General features: G+C 40.2%; 1 protein-coding gene across 4 annotated transcripts in view; it reads right to left on the bottom strand.

Annotated features, from left to right (window-relative positions):
* akap6 (A kinase (PRKA) anchor protein 6) overlaps positions 1-20,246 on the bottom strand; it is a 276,529-nt gene that overhangs the window by 239,824 nt on the left and 16,459 nt on the right. For 3 of the 4 annotated variants that reach the window (XM_049596070.1, XM_049596069.1, XM_049596072.1), the window contains one exon: positions 1,362-1,657. In XM_049596070.1, coding sequence (XP_049452027.1) covers positions 1,362-1,597 — 236 coding nt within the window. In that variant the 5' untranslated portion in view covers positions 1,598-1,657. Of the gene's footprint in view, positions 1-1,361; positions 1,658-8,190; positions 8,354-20,246 lie in introns of those variants that run through there. The other variant, XM_049596071.1, reaches the window with a different exon arrangement.

The raw sequence follows: 20,246 nt of genomic DNA, 5'->3' as shown, positions 1-20,246 counted from the left end.
ACACAGTCAGAGAATAACTAATGAAGAGAGTGAAACATGTAGCAGCTGCAGAGACAGAGATTTTTCTCAGGTGTTGCTGAATGATGATCATGTTGCTCTGTGTCTGTTGGATGTGTACATTTAGCTAACAATGTAAGAACATGAGCCATGACAAGTTCCTGAGGTGATCATATCTCAGGTCTGCATCTGTCAGCTCGTGGTGGCAAAACGCTTCCATCAATGAAGCTTTCAGTGGATTTTAAAGCAGAGAAAGTAGAACTCTCACTACTTTTCAAAGCCGTTCTCTTTTATTGCCTATTTTTAGTTTTACAAGTCCAAAAAAAGCAACAACAGCTCTAGAACAAAACAAAGAAAACAGAATTTGATCTAATGTGTTCGACCAGTAATCTGCAACCTTCAAGACCTTTTAACGTAAGTTACTAACCCTTCCTTAGTCCCGCCCCTTTTTGCTCTGAGCTCCAATAATAGTTGAGCATGCTTGTAAACTGGGAGGAACTCCGGTCAGCCCTCCTCTTTCCTGTTTTTCTTAAATAATTTATGTGCTTGGCTCCTCTGTGTTGTAGAGACATCCAAGTTTTGAAGATGGTTAAAATATGGAGCTGTGATATACAGTAACATATTACCTTAGCTAATGTTAGCAAAAAGCTACCTAACTAGCTCGCCAACGTATATCCACTGTTGTAATGTAAATAAGTAATAATACACGCTACAAGTTTTGTTTTTTGTTTTTTGAGTATCTGTACTTTCAACTTTAACTTCTAGCCCGCTTCATTTCCGAAATAAAATGTATACTTTTCCGTCAATAAACCTCCCCTCAGCATCTTCAGTACTTATTACAAAAGAGGGAAGGAAGCAGGGAGGAAGGCACGAACAGGCAGAATAATAACAGAATGGGAGGGGAGGAAAAAACAGATTTTGTTCTTTAAATCTTTTAAGTTGTCAAATACTTTGTTTTTCTCCTAGTGTAATGCACGCTCCATTTTTAAGGTGCTGTTCATGTTGAGAATAAAAAAATTTCCAATACTCAGAATTCTGGCCGCTCACTGTTTATTACCAGCATGTACTTGTACTTTTACTGTCAAAACTTAAGTACATCTAATATCATAAAATTGATATTTGATACTTAAGTACAGTAAATATCAGATACTTTAAGACTTTTAATCGAGTAATGTTCTAATAGGTGACTTTAACTTCTACCAGAGTCATTTTCTGGTGAGAAATCTGTCCTTTTACTCAAGTGTAGCTTTCAGGTACTTCATCCACCAATGTTATTAATCATCATCAATGACCCCTCATATTTACTTAAAAACACATAGCACTCAAAGGATAATTAGTCGTCATCATTACAGCTGATCTGTTACCTCTGGGAGGGGTCTCTGCCCAGGTGAGGTCCTCCCCCGGTGAGGCTGCCCCTGCTGGGGCCCGGGCCGGGCGAGGAGGCCCCATCCTGGGACTGATGCTCCTGGTCCAGACTGAGAGGAACAGTGGAAACAGTAGCGGAGGGGGTGGGAGTGTCGGGGTCCAGAGTCGGGGTGACAGAGGTGATCATCGGAGAGAGCGGCTCAGGGGCCACGGGTGAGAGAGCTGCGATGCTCATGGTGAGAGACAGAGAGGTACAGGATTCCTACTGTGGGCGGACGAACCTCATTGGAGTAAACTGGAGAGAGACAGAGAGAGAAATATGTAGAGGCCAAAGAAATACTGAGATTCAGAGAGGGAACAAAGTAGGAAAGAAAACAAAACTGTTTCACATAAAAACACAGAAATGTAAAATACAAAACATATAATTTAATCAAACAACAAAACTATACTACAAACACTACAAACACCACAACTGCCACATCAGACATTACAGAAAGTGGATGCAGTGTAAACAGTTTAATCGCTTCCTTTTACATTCAGTGTTTGACTCAGGTACACTGAGTGAGACCTCAGGACCCAAACTCTCATCTAGACCTTTGACAGACTGAGGGACACAAGAGACTGTGCGATGGCAAAAGCTGATACTCTTAAAATAAAATGTGAGTGGGGTCTGATGTGATGTTACCGGCCAGAGAAAATACTGAGTGTCGTACATTGGCTGCAGGTGTGGGCGGGAGAAGCACTACTACTACAACTACTGCTCTAATTTGTACTCATCATCTCTGCATCCTAAAATCTTCACAATGCAGTGTAAATTATAAATGAACTGTGGTAAATGGTTATAATTAGAGCTGGGGTTCATCAGCACTTTATTGATAGTGAATGCATCACACTCTTCACTGAATCCATCTGAGTTTAGCTTTCAAACTTCAAAACTAAAGTTTAAAATTACTTAAATTCAACAAGACTAAAGCGAAGTTTGGCAACTTACAGCAGCAACATGCATTACAATTACAGTATAGGTTCATCTTACTCTAATTATTGGGCAGCAGATCCAAAACAGAATCAAACTGTAATTAATTAACATTTAATACATGTGTAAATATGTGAAGTGTTGTTTTCTAACAATCAAAACAAAAGTACAGGCCTTTCAGTTTCATTACGTTATTATTATATATATCAACGCAGCTGACCGAGTCTCATTTAAAATCTTTGAGCTATATTTCCACTTCACATAGCGTCCTGGCCAATAAGAGGTCAGCAGGAGTGAGTGATGAACCAATTAGAGAGCTAGATTACTGTCTGACCTTTCAGTCTATTATCTGACGTCCGACCGTGGAAATACACAAACACACGGATACATAAATCTCACTGTGACCTTCACATGCAGCAGGTGGAGAAATGAAACAGCTGCTCAGCATCACACACACACACACAAATAAAGAAACATAATGAGTCACATGAACAGAGAAACAGAAAGTAGCCTTCACAGACAAAAAGGTTGCATATAAAATAGAGTATTATAATAACATGAGCATTCTTCTGTTAATTCTTCTGTTAAACACATGTTCAGCTATCTGCTTTGTATCCTCTAATTATGAAGCTTAGCACAATCATTTCATCAACAAAAGCATAATCAACAAAATGAATAAACAAGAGGAACAGAAGCAAACACACTCCACTGATCTTCTTTCTCCTCCTCAGAAGTTAAAGATTATTATTTCCCCTCTGTAATTTCCTGCCATCTCCACAAAGACTTCCTTCACATTTCATCCTTAATCTCTCTTTCTACCTCCGTTTCAGCCATCTCTGTATATTTCACAGACACCTTCTTGTTCAAGCCACCTGATATTGGCTTTGCTCACCTCTGTGATATTTTAGTGCAGAGTGCACGATGCACAGGTGAGACAAGCGTTGCAAACGGGAGGGAGGTTCATTCGAATCAGGAGTGCACAGTCATTTATTGTTATCTTGGTGGACAGTCAGAAGCACATCTGATTCTGACATGATGTCAGTTTGCTGCTAATCAGATGGTTTTATCAGCAAGAGAAAATAAAGTACTTCAGCAGCATTCACCAATGTACAACTTGAATATATTGAAAAAACATCAATTTAAATCAACATAGCAATAGCTAGTAAAATACAGTTCAGCCCAGGCTTCTGATTGATGTCAAACTTCCACAGAAACTCTACTTTTTTTCTTGTCTTTGTTCGTTAATGAAGGTTCAAGCACAATTTTTTTTTTGCTGGAGTTGAAACATTGCCGACCTTTGAGGACGTGTCGGTCTGTTCAGTCTGAATGCACCTTTGGAGAAGTATTGTTTCACTTTAAAGCTCACTGTGAATGAATGAGAAGTAAAGTTATGAAAGTGGGCTGGTACTACGGCTGCTCCTGAAGAACTGGCTACATGGCGTGAACATAGATGTATTGAGAGAACTGGACACAGCATTGGAGGTGGGACCTTGTTGATTCTATGAAAGTTGCGCATGAAGCCAAAAAAGCTCTCTTTCTGCAGTATGAAATTACCCAGATCCTCTGCATGCTGAGGCCCACAAAGCAAGCGCACTAGAGACTTAGGGAGCGATCACACCAGATGAAACATCAGAAACGCGATGCCAGTACCGGCATTCAAGCGTCTTTTTAGACGGGCGTTTTTCCGGCGTCTTTTTAGACGCGCGTTTTTAGACGCTGAAAAGCTAAAATATTTTCAACTTTCTGAGCGTCAGACGCCAGTAGCTAGCGCACATCTCTAGCGTTTCATCTCAGTGTGATCGCTCCCTTAAGGCAGCAGAGCACAGCTGAACACGACCGAGTGGCTAACTTCTGGTTTAGCCCTCTGCTAACTTGAATGGGGACAAAATTATCTTGCGGCTCCTCTAGACATTTAAAATGTTATCAGACCAAATGAATTAAATCCTGATAGTGAAACAAGTCATTTTGCAATTGTGACACTCAAAAAAATGTATCTACTGATTTACAGACCTCTCTTTACAATGTAAGTCAACAGGAAAAAGTATTTTGGGGGTCTGGCCACTGCGTATGTCATACTGGCTTCAAAGCTTGGCACCGTTCTAAGGGGACTTGGGATTAAGGTATGTGGAGGCTACGATAACTGATACTAGCATAACACAATCAAATATTGGACCTAACTGACAGATGTTATGTTGTGTTTTGGTTAAGTAGGTGCCAACTTTTGACAAAGAAGAAGAATACATGAAATAAAAAACAACAATTGACTTTGATCGTCCCAAAACCATCCATCATGACAATGTTAAGGGATCGTGATGCTACATCAGTGGCGAACTCTTTGAACTTCCCTCAGTACTCTTAGCTGATGAAGACTGAAATGCACATCTATGTAAATCAATCAAAAATGACTGAATACTTCAGAGGACATGGATGTAGAGTGGCAGAACAGGTGCTAGTTAGATAAATGTTAAACTACTTGTACAAAGGTGAATTTTATTGCTCAGAAACAATGCTGACTGTGAACATTTGGCATTAGGTTTATGCAACTTCTCGGAAACATTATCTCTATGTAATTAGCCTCTTGGCTCGTTATGGTGTCATTTAAACAGATAAGATGTCATAATTCACCAGAGGAGCAATAAACACAGTGATGGCATGGACGAAAAACAACGTTATGATCAATTCTGTGTTGCTGAAATTTACGCCCACTTTAGAAGATAGCTCTGTGATTATTGGTACTGATGAACATTTAAATGATCTGCATGTTATTGGTCTACAGTTCAAATGTCCTGCAATGAAACACACCCCAGCTCTATGACAGTTTATGGTTCAGTGCTTATGGCTCAGCAGTGATCGCTTACCAGAACTGCTTGAGCCAAACAAGGAAACAGTTTTGTTTTTTTCCCCTTTGAAAGGACGCCCAGACACACAAGAGCCACAAAGACAGAACAGCTACAGATGGAACAGTGGAGATACTGGGAATACTGGGATACTGCAACTCTTCAATGCATTAAAGACTTTCAGAAAACTTTCTGGAGGTCAAGCGTGACTGACTGAAAATGGCGTCTCAGTCAGAGGAGAATCTCCTCTGTCCCATCTGCTTTGAAATCTTTAAAGATCCTGTGCTCCTGTCATGCAGCCATAGTTTCTGTAAAGCCTGTTGGGAGCGGTGGTGGACAGGGAGGCCAGGTCAAGGGTGCCCAGTCTGTAAGAGAAAAAGTTTATTTTATGTTCCTCCTCGAAACTTGGCACTGAAGAACCTGTGTGAAGCTTTTTCAGTGGAGAGACATCAGAGACGTTCTGAGGAGCTCTGCAGTCTGCACTCAGAGGATCTCAAACTCTTCTGTCTGGATCACCAGCAGCCAGTGTGCGTCATCTGTCTGCATTCAAGCTCACACACCAACCACAGCTTCAGACCCATCGATGAAGCTGCTCGGGATTACAAAGCGGGACTGCAGGAGCTCCTGAAGCCTTTACAGGAGAAACTAGAGCTCTTTAAAGACATTAAAGGAAACTTTGATCGAACAGCTGAAGACATTGAAGCTCAGGCTCAAGACACAGAGAGACAGATAAAGTCCGAGTTCTTGATGCTTCAGGAGTTTCTCCAAAAGGAAGAGCAGGCAAGACTTGTTGCAGTGAGGGAGGAAAAGAAGCAGAAGAGTCGGATGATGAAGAGGAAGACTGAGGCTGTGAGCAAAGAGATAGCAGCTCTTTCAGACACAGTCAGAGCTACAGAGGCGGTGCTGAGAGCTGAAAATCTCTCATTCCTGAAGAACTACAACACTGCAGCTGAAGTGGTCAACTGTTTCCAGTTGAAAGATCCACAGCCGGTCCAGGGAGGTCTCATAGACATGACCAAACACCTGGACAACCTGCCTTTCGCCATCTTGGACAGTATTAAGAAAATGATCACAACTTCAAAGGCTGTGGAACCAAAAACTACCCCTGACCCACTGCGGTACTGTCCGCAAAATCTAGAGGCACATACCTACTGGGGTGTACTGCGGGGTGAATGTGTGTCTATGGGGCCGATTAGTGCACTGCCACTGAGGAATGACACTCAAGGACTCAACCTTACAGGTCACAAACCAAATTTCCAACCACCCAAGGCTCCTTCAAAAGGGCTGGAAAAAACAGTGTACAAAATATTCGATGATCTGTTGGGTACAGATTTATAGATTCCAAGAAAATGGATGGTGGAGCTGCTGAATGGATTTGTGGAGTTTGTTAGTTGAAGCGGTGGCTGTTAGCAGCTAGCTCCACTCGCAGCCAGCGACCGCGACATCTATTGATCCCCTCAGGACTCCACCCAGATCCAGACTATCTCGAGAAGGTTTGTGGGTTGATGGTGTTTGACAGGCAGGTAGGAGGCTCAGTTATCTGTGAGTGTAGCTGTGCTGTAAGTAAACAGTCTGAACTCAGATCAGTTTTCTCTGACAGAGATGAAAGTTTAGTTTGAATCACCAACTCTGTGAGAGGACACCAGTTTAAACCTCCAGACCAACATGTTGCACATGAAGAAACAAGTTATGTTTCTGCTTCTTAACAGTCACATGGATAAGTCAGAGTTTACAACGAACCTGGGGACAAATCCTAGTTGGCTCACATTAGTTATTTGTTGAGAGCATAAATACAGAGATGTCAAGCTTTTCAAATGATGATCAGTAAGTGTGTGCTTGTAAATCAGCCATTTAACCTGTCAAACACTGGGGCAGAGAGTACGAGCTAACTGAGCGTGAGGTGAACATGCAGCTGGACTCTCAACATCCAACGGAGAAGCCCGGATTACAACACACACACAGAGGCAACATGACTTCACACTCTGCTCAGGATACTATTACTCCACCATATCTTTACATAGGATAAAGAGGTTTGCTGCTGTATTAATGTTCCGAATGTCATATCTACTTCCTTTACAGTTTATTTTGTTGGAAAGCGAATTCGATTTTATCTTCCTCAATTCTACATTTTTTATTTTCTGAATTAATCCACACAGGGTTGAATCTCAATAAGTGCATCACCTAATTAAGTCTGCTGGAGAGTTCAATGTTGTTTTTTAGATCTGATGATGTCGATCAGATACTTAGGATTTCTTTCCGAAGGACTATTACATTCACTCTGCTCTGTTAATCAATGTTTTTAATTAGATTTTTGGATTCACATTTCAGATCTTTTTGGTGATGAGGAAACTAGATCTTTCTGTACTGTACAATGTTTCCTGTATTATATATATATATATATATATATGTATGTATGTATAGAAGAAGTGGACAAAATAAAAAACACCTGATAATAAAATACCAAAGTCAATAAAGTGATTTTTAAAATTATTTGTATTATTTGACTGTAATGTTATCAACATTATCATCTTCATCATGGGGTGAAGCTTGTGTGACAAGCACAGAAGTTAAGATACTGAACTCATATACATGGTATAGGCCTTGTCTTGGAAGCAATGAAATAACTAACTAACTAATAACTCTGATGATCCTCTGACTTTTCCTTGCACCTTTATCACGTCAATATTTTTATGTGGTTTATGACCAAATAACTGCAGAACTAATGACTTTATGTTTCTTGCTACTGAACAAGTATTATAATGTTGACACACGAAAGTAAGAGGGTGAACGTGGTCAGCTTTATACCTGTTGAACACAGGCATGTTAGCATTGTGAGCATGTAGACAAAGCTTTGATGTGCCTAAGAACAGCCTCACAGAGCCACTAGCATTTCCACATGGCTGTGGACATTTAGAGTGAAGTCCTTACTTTGAAGGTCTTATATTCAAACTGGTTCTCCCAAAATACAAATGCAAAAATAAATAATAACAATAAAGAGGACACATATTGACACTGTACCTCTCCATCTGCCTCGGCGTTTAAAGACATATTAATCCCATATTTTAAAACCAGATGGAATAATCCAGACTGTTGCAGAGGCAGACGATCAAACATGTGGTCGGATGATAAACTCTTTTTCTGTATCCTCTGTCTTACTACATGAAGGAGACAAAACCTCAGTAACTACTTTGTTTTCTCACACTTCCTGTGTCTCTCTCTCCACTGTTACCCTCTCTGTCTCTGTCTCTCAGACATGGCTGACACAGCATGGCACTGCACACACACGGTCCATGTGTGTGTGTTCCCCTTCATCTCAGCTGTAGCTTTAAATCCTTTTAAGCACCACCCAACACAGCGAACAGACAAATAAAATGTTTTATTCATAGTCTTTTTTTAAACTCTTTTCTCTGAATAAAATATGCATCCAGTTCCCAGATCAGCTCATCTGCAGCTTTCAGCGTGAATTTCATACCATCATAAAAATGTAACAGGAAGACATTCCAGGGAAAAATTATATAAAAAAAGTTTCTTATTGATTTGCTAAAATAAAAGGTTAAGATAAACATCAACTGTGCAAAAAACTGCAGCTGTTCATTAACTATTTAACTAAAATAAAACAAATAAAAAAAATTGCCATTACACAAGATAAATAGAGATTAAACAGGAAAACTAGAATCACTGCTTCACAGTTACATGTCTCTATGAACCAGTCCAGTGTCTCTGACAGTCTCCATCCATGTCAGTGAAAACATGGATGCTTCACACACAGAAGATCTATACAATCAGCACAGTTTCAAGATTAGAGTCACCAATTCAGTATCTGACCAAATGTCTCCCCTTCTGTTCCTGAGATATGACGTTAAAACATGATGATGTCACAGTCAAGCTGACCTTTGACCTTTTGGATATAAGCTGTCATGACTTAATCATTTAATCCTTTTAAACAGTGGTCGAATTGTTAATTTTTAACAAGGGGGATGCAATGTAGCTTTGATTTTTTGCGTGCACACATAATCAAACATGACAGCACAGATGTGCAACATTAATCAAGATAAAGAAAAATGGCATGACCTATACCTGCTGCCTTTAAAAACACAAATAATGCAGTAGTATTGCTATTGCAATATAGACAAAAAAAAACAGTTTAGAGTATAAATAAGAGTAGTTCTAAAATAGCTGGGAAAATTAATCTTAGAGTCACTCTTATCCTATAGACATTTCCTTAGCCAGTTATAATTTCTCCTTACTCCTTGGGCTGATAATTGGTGATGCTGTCAGGTCCCTGTCCTGATACCTGCCTGGTTTCTCCCTGTCCCTCTTCTATCTATTGCAGTAATGTAGGTAATAAATGTGCAAAGCAAAATTCATAAATAGAATTAGGAATAGTAGTGGTGACATAGCTGTGGAAATTACTCACTTTTGTACTCTAGATATTTTCTCTCAGCCAGTTATAATGTCTCCTCACCTATAAGGACCTTGCACGATCATCCCGGCTGGCCTCTGGTCCACTGTCTCCTCCCTGACCCTGCTCTTTATATTGTGGCAATAAAGATTAAAAAAATATGTGCAAAGCAATAGTGAGCACACGTTCTTATTAAGGAGGAGTGGGTCTATTCCTAGCATGAAACTAGCTAGCAAGGTATTTAACATAGGTAACATTAATCTTAGTGTTCTTGTTAACTAGTTTAACTTGATACCTGGCATCTATTAATTAGTCATCATTATCTACATGCAACAGCATTACTCAACATACACAGTTTGTTTGGAAGAAACTGTGCAAGGTTTTTTGCTTCTTGCTGGCTGGTTTGCTGAACGTAGTTAACACAGCAGCACTGTCCATCCACTGTCTCATCTGTGCGACTGATTCAGATCACAGCATGACGGCGTGTGTATGCGCCTGACGCCGTCTACTCATGGTGCGTTTAAAGACGGCTCGGAAAAACACGTTACCACATGTTAAAAACGAATTGAACAGTTGTAACAGCTGCAAAAAGTGCGGGGGACAGAGGGCACAGATACGGGAAGTGCGGGGGACATGTCCCCTGTGTCCCTCTCTCAAATTACATCCATGCCTGCACACACAGGTTCTAGATTAACAAGGGGGATGCTTTTTGGTCAATTTTCTAACAAAGGGGATGGCATCCCTCCTCATCCCCCCTCAATGCGACCACTGCTGTTAGACATTTGTGTCAAGTTTTGTCAGAATTAGTGTATGAATGCTTGAGTTATAACCAAAAATGTAGATTGGTCTCATCGATCTCCAAAGTCAAACACATTTTTTACATTCACCCAAAAGAATGGTGGTTGTTAATGATTCAAAGCTGTGAGTTTGACGGTCTGTCCTCCTCTGATTTAATATTCAGTTCGATGACAAACAATTAAAGACAAATGATGCCCACACCTTCAAAAATGTGTTGGCTGCAGCCAAACACGATTTTACAATCTGGTATCAGAGTGTGAAATCACTCACTCACACACACACACACACACAGGGTGACCCAGTGAGCATCAGCAGTCATGGTGTTGCAGTGCGGGGGTGACTCAGGCTCTGTATTGATCAGCATCAGCAGCAGTGAAGCAGAGAAACAATGTCAGTGGAGCAGCAGAACAAAAAGCAGTCAGTGATAAACTCAACCTGCCTGACAGGATTAATGATGGTGACCCAGTTCAGACCAGTTCAGCTGAGGACAGCAGGTCGCTTCGTTTTACTGGTTTGATTGAGTGAAGTGCGAACATGCTGTCGACGAGCAAGACCATAAAGATCAAGAGTCCGGTCACATCCAGTGCCAGAGTTTCAAATCAGCCCCACATACGACTTTCCATTCCTACATCACTTCATGACACCTGAACCAACTCCTGTAACTGATACAGGCAGGTAAAGCTTGTAAACAGTGGGCCCCAATCATTGTCCATTAAACACAGAGTCGGTAACTTCTATGAAAATAACTGTCATATTTGCTGAAACTGTCACTCAGGATGTTTCAGTTCATTTTGAATTTGATAGGCCAACGCCCATTAACCGACAAGTTAATTCAACTGACTGGTCAACCTTCTAGCTGTGTTAAATGCAGTAATGTAGTTCCACCGCCCATCCTGAAGTCTCCACTAGTTCCTTAAGCACTCTGCACTGTGTACTACCCTGATCGGGTAACAGCGCCACTCATTCTGCGATTACCACTGGTAACACCATCTCGGTGGTGAGATACATTGCTGCAGAACACACAGTGACCACTGTCAGGTTTGCAGTGCAGTAAACTGACTGAGTATCACTCATAGTACAGTGGTACTAGTAGTAGTAGTAGTAGTAGTAGTAGATGGTACAGTAGAATTAACCCATAGAGTGTCATGCATAACTGGTCAAACATATTCTCAGTGGTTAACCAATTAAGGTGCCATCCACATGTTGTGTTTTTTGTGCCCTCTAATGGATTGTTTTTAATGTAGACATGCAGCAGGGACACTCAAACGCCAAAGCGATGCCATGAGGCGCATGAGCTTCCCAGCCCATATTTTTCAGTCCAACTTTTGGAACGCAGCAGAGCACACCACATGTCATGTGACAAAGAACAACCAATCACATCCAACAGCTATCTTTCCCTTCTTCCGTAAATATCAGTCTGAGATGAATACACACAAGAAGTTGAGCTGTCAGAGCTTTACATCTGCCTCATGGGCAATATTTTAGGCCTCCACACTTAAAAGACAACGCCTGGAAGAAGATCAGCTCTGCACTCAGGATTATGTCTAAGTCGGCTATGATACAGTTCTTGTTACGGTTGTGCCACAGTGCCTGACCTCGCGTTTTCCAGAAGGTTAAAGATGCAGCACGTGTGCAGCCCCTAACAGTTGCCTAGTCCGACAGTTTGACTGCAGTTCACAAGCCGTAAATGAAAAAATCAACCATCCACAACTTTTGTCAAAGGAAACGCAAAAATAACCGTTCAAACGTGTAACAAACTGAACTGAACTGACCTTTGAGTTTCATATGATATATTCTCAATCCTGAATGTGAACCTCACCTGTGTGTATATAATGTCAGCGTTCTGTCACACTGATGATGGATCTTTAGCTTAAACGTGTCCATGTCTGTACATCTTTTTGCCCATAATAATGAGTGAAGTTTAATATGAGTGTCTGTTTTCTGTCCACTGAGTTTCAAAATAGTCCAAAGCACTTAGATGACCCCTCCAGTTTCCTAAAGTCTCTCTCTGCTGTTCAGACACCAACATTAATGTTCATAAACTCTGCACTGAGCTCCTCATTGATGTTCAATGTCTGCAAACTGCTCAGGCTTAAAACATCATTAATCTCAATGAAGAACAGCTGATTCACACTCAGTCAAAGCTTGAGCTTCAGCTTGAGCTGGCTAATAAATGTCTTCAATTAGACTGTAAAGTAAAACTATCCAAAATTTCACAGGAAACAAGTGACGATACAGAGAAATAAACAACACTTTTTCTTTGCTTAAATTGCTCGTGTAACTGATTTATCATTTTATTTACTCAACATCCTTTAAAAAGTATTTTTCTCTTTTCAGACATAAACTACGAAGATTCCTCATCTACATTATACTCTGTGTGAGAGAAGCACTTCCTGTCTGTGAGGCGTGTCAGGATGAGGTCAGCCACTAAAAACAGAAATGAAATCATCAGCATCATCATGACATCATCAGCCACATGACCACAGAGAGGGAGGGGAGAGGGGTGGTGGAGGAAGAGGAGTAAGGGAGATGAACAGGACAATGTGATGATGATGCTGATGATCATGGTGATAACTGAGAAGTATAACAGCAGTTATGATGATCTCATGACTCTGATCAATAACTCTCATCAGCTCATCGAGGATGAAGAGGAGGATTATTGATCTGCTTATAATCTCTGTCAATCACCTGCCTATATTGTCCCAGGATCATTACCGTAATGTAACTGTAGTTGTCAGTCCCAGTGAGACACACAGTGTTTAATAAATCCTGTCTTAAAACTTAATTATATAAAAACATTCTCATAGTTTTATGTTCACTTATTGCACTTCAAACTTTTTAGAACCACTGCTTCTGTTCTGCAATATTTTATTCATGTTGTATTTTAAAGTGCTCTTAAAGCTTGTTTTAAATAAATAACACATCTTTCATCAACTGAGAATTACTTTTTCCGCAGATATGAAACATTTGCATCTGCATGTTTTGCATTGCTGTGCACATGGCTGTGCACCGATTAGGGGACTTAATCTGAGTTAGTTAAGAGGACGTGTACCAACGAACAATGTGTCCATCACTCCTATAATTAGGACAAAGTCCTACTTACAGTTAAATAACAAATCTTTGCTCCAACAAGGCTGCTCTCTTCTTTTTCCAGAAGATGTGTTTTCTTGAAATTGATCAGATGCAAAGACAGCAGCGAGCAGTAAAACCGCACAGGTTTCAAAGTTTTTGTTCCAGGACCCTTTTTAGTTTACATTTAGTGGCCGTACACATGCCATATCCTTAACCGGCTGGAAAATGCGAGGTTGGGTGCAGTTTGCAACTATTGTGCCTATTCTGTGCCAACTTTTAAGAGCGCAGAGGCAGGTTGAGTCTTAAGTTTCTAAGCAACCATAACCAGCACTGTATCATAACCTACTTAGATATAATCCTGAGTGCAGAGCTGATCTTCTTCTAGGTGCTGTTTTTTACGTGTGTATTAGGCCTAAAATATTGTCTGTGGGACAGATGTAAATCTCTGACAGCTCTGCACGAACATGATCCACTTCTCCGCCATATTTATCACAAATGGATATTTACAGATGCAGGGACAGATATCTGTTGGCTGTGATTGGTTGTTTCCCATCACATGACATGCGGTGCGCGCTGCTACGTTCCAAAAGTTGAACTCAGTTTATCTGAGGACGCAGCCACCATGCCCTGAAAAACAGGCGCTCAGGACACTTGCGTGTTGCAACGGTGTCGCTCCGGTGTTTGAGCAAGCCTGCTACACCTCTATATGAAAAACAATCGCATGGAGGGCGCAAAAAAACGCAGCATGTTAAACATCTAATGTTTAGGTAATTTCAGTCCATGGATCAAACAAAAATCTGGTTGGTAAATAATTATAACACATTTTGTATTACTCTAAATGGCAACAGGAGACAGAAAAGCAAAGCTATGACACTGACTCCCACTCTTACCTTCATACTGGTACAACAGAGCTGTGTGTTCATGACTTAATTAAAGAGTAAATAGGTCATTTTCCTGCAGAGATGCCGACAGGGATGCAGGCTGGACACGTGAGTGCACTATTACACACATATACAAAGTATACACACACAAACACACTCTCACACACAGAGTAAACAATCCTCTGTGTTTGATGTCCTTCACAAAGCACTGGACACAATTAAACTCACACTGAGGTGCCAAAAATCAGATGATTCAGATTACAAAACAAACTGAGCAAACTTCCACTGACTATGTGTGACAGCAAAATGTATTATGGCACACACAGTTATTATGTAACGCATCTCAGACTGTTTAGAGATTAAAAAAACATCACTGCACCAGTGTTAACTGATGTGGAAACACATCAACCTGATCAGACCGGTCACTTCACAGAATGAATCTCAAGACAATAAACTGCTGTTGAAGCTGTTTGTGGTGAAGATTCAGACAGTTCCTGATTTAAATTTCACCAATTTGAAACTATTTTAATTTAAAAAAAATACACTAAAACACCAACTTACTTACAAATTATAATTTATGTATTTACAGTTTACAGTACACTCTGTGCTGTAACATGTACATCAGTCATCGATATATAACAACCTAATCTGGCCAATTGTGAGGGAAATTCTCCTCTCTGAAGAAGTGACAGACTTGGTGTAAAGAATCAAGTCTCTTTTTATATTTAAATATTATATGCATAAATCTGTGTTATTATTTTTATCTGTATGTCTGTTTCTGTCTTCCTATAAATCGTTCTGTGTGTAAGTACACTGAGAGCAACAAAAAACTGGAGACAAATTCCTTGTATGTAATATAAAGCAGACTCTGAAAAGCTGTTGTTCGACTGAGCTCAGACTTTTAACCTCTGAGTATGGTTATTTTGTTAAACGAGGAACAAAGTTATCTAGAAAACTAGAGGACTGTTCTGGTGTCAGAAACAAAAGGTCAAACACTGTATGTGCGACAGATATCCAGCCCCACATCCTCAGGGAAGACTCTTACTGTCTGAGTGTGTTCTGCTCCTCTGAGCTTCAGTCTGCCACAAACAGACACACACATCAGTACATACATACAGTCCTTTAATCTGTGTGAGCTCAGCTGAGCATTTTAAATCATCTCTCCGTTTCGCAGCATGCACACGTTACAGAAATCATCTTGTTTAACATCCTCTCTGACGTCTAATCCTCTCTGATCTCATGATTCAAAGCTCGGCCGGCTGTTTGTGAATCAGCAGTCTGGAGTCAGACAGGAGACGTTTACACGGGATCTGATTCATCTGTCTTTTGTGAGATTAAAGCTCAGATTAAAGCCACACTGGGAGAGATTTTTATGTAACACAGCAGCTGTTTTATCAGCTGAAATCACAGTGACGCTGAGGCAGAGAAAAAAAGGGGTTTCTTCCACTTTAATCATGATGCTGCAGATTCTACAAATGTTCCCATACTGAAGCTTAAATGTGTGATTTTCTTTTTCTTTCAAGAGCTCTGCCTTTCTTCAGCTGGTGTGCACAGCCTCGTGCCAAATTCATCATGTAATAAACAAAAAGTTTGTAGCTTACGTCAACTGGGATGGCTTTGGTAGCTACACATCAAATACATGTCACTGAATGAAAATGCCAAACCCCCTTTTTTTTAAGACCCTTTCTCCTAAAAACTGTGTTTATATGCTATATATCATATATCAGTATCGATAACAATAGGGTGGGCCAAATTTAGAGGGCTACAGGTCTTATTTCAACCTGAAACCATTAAAATACTCACAGATATATTTATATATTCCAGAGATGGCTTTGTCATTACAGCTGTTTTGTGACTGTTCACTGCTGACCAGTTATCCATTATATCAGCTATCTGAGGCTATCATGTGTAGCTGATACAAATTAAAGAAACTAGTTAACTTCAGTTTGGGAGCTGGGCCACACCAATCAACTTTCAGATCTACTTATACCTGGTCAACACACCCTGTCCTGTTTATCTCAGTTTTCTTGACCCAGCCTCCCGCCCTCTCCCGCCCTCCCTCCATCTGTATTCTCATACCTCTCCCATCTCTCCTTTTCCAGGAACATCTCTGGGGCCTGTAATTGGCTCCAGTGACTCCAATGCATCCGGCTTTAAACAGACGACTTCCACATTCATCCCTCCATCACATCCACTCATCCATTCTCTGTGTCCAATACTTCACATTACATTAACGCACATCTCTACCATCTCCCCACATGCACATACTCTTTATTCTTTGTTCTTCATACTTCATGCTGTGAGCGTTTGCACATCCCCTGGTCAATGTTTTGCACATTCCTGCACACACTTTACCGTTCTACCACTTTAAAAACTGATTTTTATACACATTTCTTTTTTTCATATTTTCTGTCTATATTTACATCAAGTCTCTAGTCTGTCTGCACCAAATCACCAAGACAAATTCACTGTATGTGCAAACCTACTTGGCAATAAAAACATTTTTCATTCGGATTCCCCCTTTAAAATCACACTGTTGTGCTGTGGTCCTTACTACTGAACTTTCTGACTGTAAATTTACTTTGTGCTCTTTGTGCTTACTTTTATGGTGCATTTTTACTTTGCGCACTAATAACAAAGGTTGTTAATAATTTAACAAATGCTTTCTTTAAAACAACAAATTGTTAGGGGGGAATAAAAACAATTTTCCCTAACGTTCATCTGCACTTTCTCATGACAACGTACGACACCCTCCTGTGATGACGCTGCCAGCCTCACCTCACAACCACAGCTAGCTCTCCACTTAGCCACACCCACAGCACATGGCTCCCCCACAGACAGAATTCAGGGTGAACTGAGCTCACACAGCCAAGTTAATGTTATAAATAATTAACAGAAAACCAAACGCTGTGTGTTCCTGGTAAAGTCAGAGGGAGAGTGTGATGCTGGGACTTAAAATAAACGGAGGGGAGGTCGATAAGGAGAAAGAAAATACAGCAATGAGACACGCCGCAGTCACAGAGGATTAACTGTGTGTGTGCGGGTCTGTGTGTGTGTGTGTGTGTCTGTGGTTCCCAGGGGTCCTCCAGCCCAGCCCCAGTATGAATAATGTATCACAGAGGAGGAAGATGTGTTGAAGGATCCTGTGTTCCTGGTCGTTAATCCTTCCCTCTCTGTCTCTGCATCATGTTTCTGATTCAGGAGCAGCAGAAGTAAAAAATAAAAATCAAACTGAAAAAAAGGAATAGAGAAAATTGGCTGCTAATATGTACTTTGTGATATTATTATTATCATAAATTATATTATACCATATTGTAGTTTACATTATACTATACTGAATTACATTTGATATTCTATTATACTGCTATAGTATGTTATACTATATCATTACGTGTCTTATACGTTATATGAATACAGACAAAACAAATTATTATTACTTAATTACATTATATATTATCCTGTTTATATGACTGGTTCCCAACCTTTCTCCTAAAGCGATCCCTCTTCTATGATTGAGTAAACTGATGACCCCTCAGTAGGTGACATATTTTACAGATGTTTCACATTATATTTGTGCATAACAATGACAGCATGGAAACAACTGATATATTGTAGGATCAACCCGAATAGTGACCGTGATAACTGTAGGAAGTCTGTGCAAAAACAAATGATTTAGATGAATTCTGAGTAAATTATTTCCTGTGAATATTACTAACTTTCCTGATATTTTAACGACCTACTGCGTCACATTTATGTCATTAGTTGTGAGCGCTATAAAACATGCTCCACAAGCACATTGTATTATTTCAGATACGCAGATATTACCTGCTACTGGCACGTTTTAAGTCCTCGCGCACCAATTCAACAACTGAGAGCTGTACGGGCAGCTGTAAAAAAAAGACACGAAACATAGGGAGAGGCAAAGAATAGCACCTGCATGTGTAGAACTCAGCAGCACACACACAGCCACCATGTGCACAAGACTGTCTGCTTGAGCACTGGAGTGCATCTACACTCTCACAGGTTCACTGTGCTCTCAAAGCTGTACTCTGCCCGCACAAATTGATTTGACTTTTGGCAGCTGGGGACAGAAACCAAGGGAGAAACTGGGCTTCTTATGACTGGTCACTTTTAGTGCGATGACACCCACACATGGATCTACTTGTACTTAAAGTTAACCACAGAAGGAGAGGAACAAGTGTTTCAGTCTTTGCTGACAATTTAGTAGTCCGTTCTGTTGTTGGAATATGTGCGATGCTTTTCATGTGACAGTAAAGTAGTTTAATATGGGAGAAACTTTGACGGTGAAGCTAAAGCTAACACTGAGACCTGTGAGAGCGCAAATGTGCTCTGGTGCTCATCAAGCAGACAGTCTCACACACATGGTGGCAGCTCTGTGTGCATTCTGCTGAGTTGTACACATGCAGGTACTGTTCTTTGTGTCTTGCTCGTAGATGCCTGTACAGCTCTCAGTTGTTGAACTGGTGCACAAGAACGAAGAACGAAGAATGTTCTTGTGGAGCATGTTTTATCACGCTTGCGAGATTTGATGTAAATATGGTGCCATAAGCTGTGTTATTGTTTATATAGAGGTTTTGATAACTTTCAGACTGAATATATCCCTATAAGGCTTTTACATGTATTGATTAGTTAATTGATTACAACAGCATGTGTGTGTGTATAACATAGCTGACACACCTTTATATAATTACCAACACAGTATCCATTCCTCTGCAGTGGTCTGTTTGTTCATTACATTACATTATATCATATTACCATACTTCACTTTCTAGTCTGGATTCCCGCAGGGAACAAACCAAACCATTAGGGTGTGTGTGGAAGCCATGTTTTTCCCCCCCAGTAATTATGGGTAATATTACAGCACAGACTGCTGACGTTATCAGACACCAAGTTAAATCCAGAGCTGCACATGTTCAGCAGAACAATTCCAATCAGCTGATTCGCTCAGAGATGAGAAATGTTCCACATCGTGCTATCAGAGCTGATAACTGTTTCACTGTTTCACTGTGTGTGATTCATGATTTCTGCAGAAACTGGCTGAGCTGATAAAATGTCTCACTGCAGACAGAGACAGAGGAAAATGATGTTTTCCCATTCAGGTTATTTTGTCTGGGAAATGTGTTAAATTTTAAATTGTGTCTGTGTCTCTGTGTGTCCGACTAACAACAGCTACAATCCTCCATTTGATCGGTGTGATTCACTTTAGAGATGTCAGTTTCGGTTCATTTTGCTGTCAACAGCCTGACACCCAATAACCGGCAACTAACAGGTACATTCATAAGAAAAAAATGCAAAATGATGCGAAACACAGGAGGCCTTTCCTCTTAGTCTGGCACTCTGCTGACTCAGAGCCCCAGTGCCACATTTCAAAGCACTATCTATTTAGAGGTGGTGAAATTTTAATGTTTTGTGATGTAAATGTCCTTTCATTTTATGTTCTGTTGGCTTTGCTGATAGACAGCCTGCTAACCAGAGTTCACACACAATTTCATGGAAAAAATTTCAAAACATTTCTTGAAATTACTTTTACTTAATTTTCAAAAATATTGGGAGAAATGGTGTGACACTGTATGCCAAGATGTACTGTGATTTGACTTTGTAACACCCATGATGACCTCATGTTCTTTGTTTCTTAAATAAAAGAAGAGTTACAAAATAATAAACCATTTGCACTAACCAGACTGTTAAAAAAAACTGGAAAGCCATGAATGACCCAGCTAAGACAAACAGTAACATGATAAAAACCCAAACTAAACGCTGTTTAAACAGAGCAGAGAACAAGAGAGGTTTTATGGAGAGGTTTTAAAAATGTAAAAAAGTATTTGTAAATTTCAACAGAGCAAAATAAAGTCTGGAAAATGTGGAGGTGTGTTATATCAAGTGTAAACACATAATAAGAA

Source organism: Epinephelus fuscoguttatus, linkage group LG14 (genome assembly GCF_011397635.1).
Source record: "Epinephelus fuscoguttatus linkage group LG14, E.fuscoguttatus.final_Chr_v1".
Lineage (NCBI taxonomy): Eukaryota > Metazoa > Chordata > Actinopteri > Perciformes > Serranidae > Epinephelus > Epinephelus fuscoguttatus.
This window is presented reverse-complemented; position numbering and strand designations above follow the sequence as displayed.